Here is a 4,958-nt window from a genome sequence, read left to right as displayed (position 1 = left end):
AACTGACTTGTGAAAACTGCTAAAAAAAAAAAAAAAATTATTTGACACATAGCAACTTTTTTTTTTTTTTTTTACAGTAACGCAAATAGTTACTTTCCCTGGTAACGAGTTACTTTTATTATAGAGTAATTCAGTTACTACCTCAGTTACTTTCTGGAACAAGTAGTGAGTAACTATAACTAATTACTTTTTTAAAGTAACGTTCCCAACAGTGATCACATCGCAATTCAAATAAATTGTATCATTACTTTAGAGAAGTGACTACTAATTATAAATGTAGAGAACAGAAAATCATTGCATGCACATAACAAAAATGATCACTTTTACATTTTTCTTTGCAGTTTACAATTGTATGTACTTTAGTTAAAAAATCATTCTACACTCTTTCTGTAGCATTGAATTTTTTATTTGATTTTCAGCTGGGCCCAGAATCACATCCAGTCACTCCACCAGCAGAAGATTCGGTGATACCCTCACCAACAGACACACAGGTCATAAGACAGGTTTTTTTATATATAACCATTTAGTTTTAGAGCTGCACAGTATACATTATATTGTGGTAGTAATTATTTCCCAGCAACAATGTTTATCAGAATGTGTTTGACAGAACGATGCGAGGATGGCATTATTACAGGCTTTGTCCCAACCCTGTTAGGGCATACTGGATTTTTTGCACATATTTACGATACGTATTTACATTTGTGAGTTATGAATGACAAATTGTAATCAAATTATATCGATTTCTACATTTTAAACGACTTACCACTAACGATGGCTACAAACACCCTCTAAACAAACCTGAAAGTTTGGTCGGCACTTTAACCTCATAGGTAGTAATGAGTATTTATGATAGCTTTTGGGGACATTGACCTGTATTTTAACTGTCCTTATGGGGACACCTTTGTTGCTAATATAATTTGTGTAAAATTCTCAATACCTTCTACCTTTATATTTGTCATGTTTGACTGATTACAGGTTGCCTTCCAAAACCACATGGACACAGATTCCAGCTCTGCAGAAGATGGGAATGTGTCCCACTCCAATCCCAAGGTAAGAAAGTATAGATGATGGCCACAGTTCATAAGTTTGAAGAATTCGTTAATTTTATCTTGACTGATTTTCGAAACGGTTTAAAAGGCAACTCTTTCAATGTTTGTTTGATACTTTAGACCCATTCATACTTGATAACTTGCATTTATTTTTGCATTTATTCATGCAATTAGATATTAGAGTAATTGCGTGCCTGTAACAAAAATGCTTGCTTTTACATTTTTTTTTTTAGCAGTTTAAAATATTTTATTATATTAATTATAATTTTTTTATTTTTATAAATATTTTTTTGTGGATGTTAGAAGGAAATACTTTTATTCTACAGACATTGGGAGATATTGTAGTTCTGTTTCAGTGACACAGACCTTGTTTTTAGGAAATTTAATTTGCTGAATTCTGATTAATTTCAGTTTAAAAAACAAATGCTTGGATATGATTCTGAAGACTCACTAAGCAGCATGGAAATAACAGAGGATGAATATGTGCCAGGGTCAGATTGTGAAAGTGAGACCAGCTCAGAGGGAGGCAGTATATTAAAGAAAAATGCTGCCACCCTGGCCAGTCCTGCTGTTAAAGATGGAAAAAGAAAAACATACAAGGGACCTAGAAACCGGAACTCTGAATCTGACACATCTGGGGAAAGCTCCATTACTTCACTTACAGTCATGCACAGTCAAAAGACTGACGATGGATCTAGAAGATACACCAAAAAGCATTACTGTCTCTTTTGTGAGAAACCACAATCCAAAATCGCCAGGCATCTGGAACTTGTTCATGGAGATCAATCTGAAGTCGCTAAGGCCATTTCATCTCCAAAGAACTCCAAGGAAAGAAAGCTCCAACTGACTATACTAAGGAAACAGGGGGACAGAAAACACAATGTAGATGTCATTAGAAAGGGAAAAGGTGTCATTGTTCCATGTAAACAAACGAGTTCTCCAAATGTCAATCCAAATAAATTCTTACATTGTGCAAATTGCCAAGGACTTTTCAAAAAAAGATTTCTTTGGAAACATATGAAAAGGTGCCCACTTCGAGGTGTTCTTCCAAAACCTGGTAGAACTCGGGCCCAATCGATTTGCGCCTTTGCGCAACCGGTGCAGGAAGGAGTTAGCAAGGGACTGTGGAAACTTCTCTGTGACATGAAACCAGGTGAAGTGGTAGATGTCATAAAGAGTGACCATTGTATCCTCAAGTATGGCGAGCAGAAATACAACATCATGGGACACCGGCGTTCTGATCATGAACTGATCCGTCAGAAAATGCGTGAGTTAGGGAGACTGGTTTTGAAAGGAAGGCAGGTGTCCCCTCTCAAATCACTTGAGGAATACATTGATCCAGCCAACTTCCAACACACAGTTAATGCAGTTAAAGCTGTTACAGGCTTTCAGTGTGAGACAAATAAGATAGCGGTGCCAACGCTAGCCAACAAACTTGGTCAGAGCCTCATGAAGGTTGCTGACATTGTAAGTTGTGATGCAAGGATCTGCAGTGACACAACAAAAGTTCAAAAAGCAGAGGACTTCAAACACATCTATCAGACACGCTGGAGGGAGATGATCTCATGTCATGCTCACCATACCCTGGAAGAAAAAAGGTACAACGCTCCACTGATCTTGCCATTTGCAGACGATGTCAAGAAACTCCATATATATTTAAAGGAGAAACAGCAAGAATACTACAGCACACTTTTTAATGCACCGAACACCAAGACTTGGGCAAAACTGGCTAAAGTCACTCTTGCACAAATGATCATCTTCAACAGAAAAAGGCAAGGGGAAGCCTGTCTGATGCCAGTACAATCATTCGAGTCTCGAGACAAATCTAATTTAAATATTGATATTGCTGACTCTCTCTCAGAAGTTGAACAAGCACTATGCAAGTACTTTAGTCGTGTAGAAATCCGTGGAAAACGCGGAAGGAAAATTGCGGTACTTTTGGCACCGGAAATGATCAAATCCATGGAGTTGCTGGTTAAAACCCGTGAAGTTTGCGGTGTTCCGAAGGAGAACATCTACATGTTTGCAATCCCAGGCTGCGAGACATCATTTCGTGGATCAGACTGCCTGCGCTGCTTTGCCATGGAGTGTGGTGCTAAATGTCCAAAAGCCCTATCGTCCACCAAGTTGCGCAAACACATCTCTACAATGTCCAGAGTTCTTAACATGAATGACACCGAAATGGACCAACTTGCTGATTTCCTGGGACACGATATTCGTATCCACAGGAAATATTACAGATTACCAGAGGGAACACTCCAGCTGGCAAAAATCACTAAAGTCTTGATGGCAATGGAGCAGGGAAGGCTTAACGAATTCAGAGGGAAAGGTCTTGACCAGATCAGCATCAATCCAACAGGTATGTTACCTGTTAATCGTGGTTAAACTACCTGTCAAGCGTGTCCTAGTGACTTTGGAAGAATCTGTGCATATCTCTGAATACTAAGACTATATTTCAGAGTGCGTTGAGCCTGATGCTGGGATGGAGAGTGAAACAGAAATGTCAGATCATTCTCATGATGTGACGTCAAGTGAGCCAGGTAAAGATTTGTAAACACTTTTTTTTAAAGATGTTTGTAATTTCCATTAGTTAAATAATAATTAAATCATGCCCTCAAGCAGGCACTTCAGGAGTGAATAGCAGCAGGCCAGTAAACACGAATGAAGGTAAGATGTATGAACAGGCAGTTAAATGTTTAACGCAATTAGAATATCCAGAATTCCCCCCAAACAGCCTATCAGTAATTAGTAGTTTGATTTAGAAATGTATATGATTGTGTTTCTAAAGGATCTCCAGAGAGGACACGGGAGGTCATGAAAGTAACATCAGGTAAGGAACCTGTCCAGTAATAGTTTTTATTTGCTTTATTTATAAAAGGTCAACAACATCATAAAGATACAGTAGTATAAAAATAATCCAGTCTTGCACCTACAACACATGCAGTGCAATTAATGTAATTTTCTTGTCATTAGTTCCTAGGAAGAGAAAGTGGAGTGAGGTGGAGATTGCGGCTGTAGAAGAGAAAATGATGAAATTTATTCACTCGGGAGTTACTCCTGGAAAAGTCGACTGCATTGCATGCATTACAGCAGCCCCCAAAGCCCTCGGTGAACGAGACTGGCAGGCGGTAAAGTATTATGTAAAAAACAGGATCACAGCATATGAGAGAAAGACCACTAAAAAGTAAGGTTGATTTTGATTGTGGATTCTGTTTTTGCCTTTTAGTTGAATTATATTGTTTTTTTGGTCTCAATACCATAGTTGGAAACATTATAATGTAATTTAAGTTTTGAAACAGTTAAAACGGCTCGATGTTGGATGTAAATTTGGTGCTTGGACTTCCTTGTTTTTAATTCTGCAGGCAAAATGCTGTGTCAGGTTATAAGGAGTTGGTGTAAATGATTTTTTTACTGTACAGTAGCCATACAACAGAGTGCCTATAGTTTTCAATGCCTTTATTCAGGCCCCTTTATGTTTCACATTTTTAATTGTGTTGTGGATTTAATTTTAAATGGATTAATTTATTTTCTGATGGCACATTAGAAAAAAAAAAGCATCATAAATATGTTGTAATATCTGGTGGCAAGCACAGAACCCATACTGTACTGATTAAATTTGGCTGTAGATTCAATTTGTATCAAGGTCGTTTTTATTTCTCTTGGATTTTTTTTAATGACTTAAAGATTAAATTCTTAGAGCATTTCAAAACAAGACAAAAAAAACTCCATTCCACTGATAAAGTTCATAATTTTAGACAATTAAGAATTGTAGCTCTGATCTACGAACCTTCCCGAATGTGTTATTACTGGTTAACTACAGGATACTTGACTTCAAACATAATACATACTTTTAACAGTAAGCTTACCATGTATACGTTTAATTGGTTTGGTAATTTTAATATTATTTTT

General features: G+C 37.1%; 1 protein-coding gene across 1 annotated transcript; it reads left to right on the top strand.

Moving 5' to 3' along the window:
• The first annotated feature begins 570 nt into the window (after positions 1 to 570).
• LOC132098751 (uncharacterized) lies at positions 571 to 4,243 on the top strand. Its single transcript, XM_059504917.1, has 6 exons — positions 571 to 1,050; positions 1,461 to 3,408; positions 3,509 to 3,589; positions 3,672 to 3,716; positions 3,838 to 3,879; positions 4,023 to 4,243. The coding sequence occupies exons 1-6, from the start codon at positions 994 to 996 to the stop codon at positions 4,235 to 4,237; spliced, it is 2,388 nt and encodes a 795-aa protein (XP_059360900.1). The 5' UTR covers positions 571 to 993; the 3' UTR covers positions 4,238 to 4,243.
• Positions 4,244 to 4,958: the final 715 nt, after the last annotated feature.

Source organism: Carassius carassius, chromosome 2, assembly GCF_963082965.1.
Source record: "Carassius carassius chromosome 2, fCarCar2.1, whole genome shotgun sequence".
NCBI classification, from domain to species: Eukaryota; Metazoa; Chordata; class Actinopteri; order Cypriniformes; family Cyprinidae; genus Carassius; species Carassius carassius.
Note: the sequence above shows the minus strand (reverse complement) of the source record. Positions and strands in the feature narration are given on the sequence as shown.

Bases quoted from the DNA above. Each gene is read 5' to 3' on its own strand.
- LOC132098751 (XM_059504917.1), top strand. From the start codon at position 994: ATGGACACAGATTCCAGCTCTGCAGAAGATGGGAATGTGTCCCACTCC. The intron at 3,409-3,508 runs GTATGTTACCTG...ACTATATTTCAG, and splicing joins GATCAGCATCAATCCAACAG to AGTGCGTTGAGCCTGATGCT. The intron at 3,717-3,837 runs GTAAGATGTATG...GTGTTTCTAAAG, and splicing joins GCCAGTAAACACGAATGAAG to GATCTCCAGAGAGGACACGG.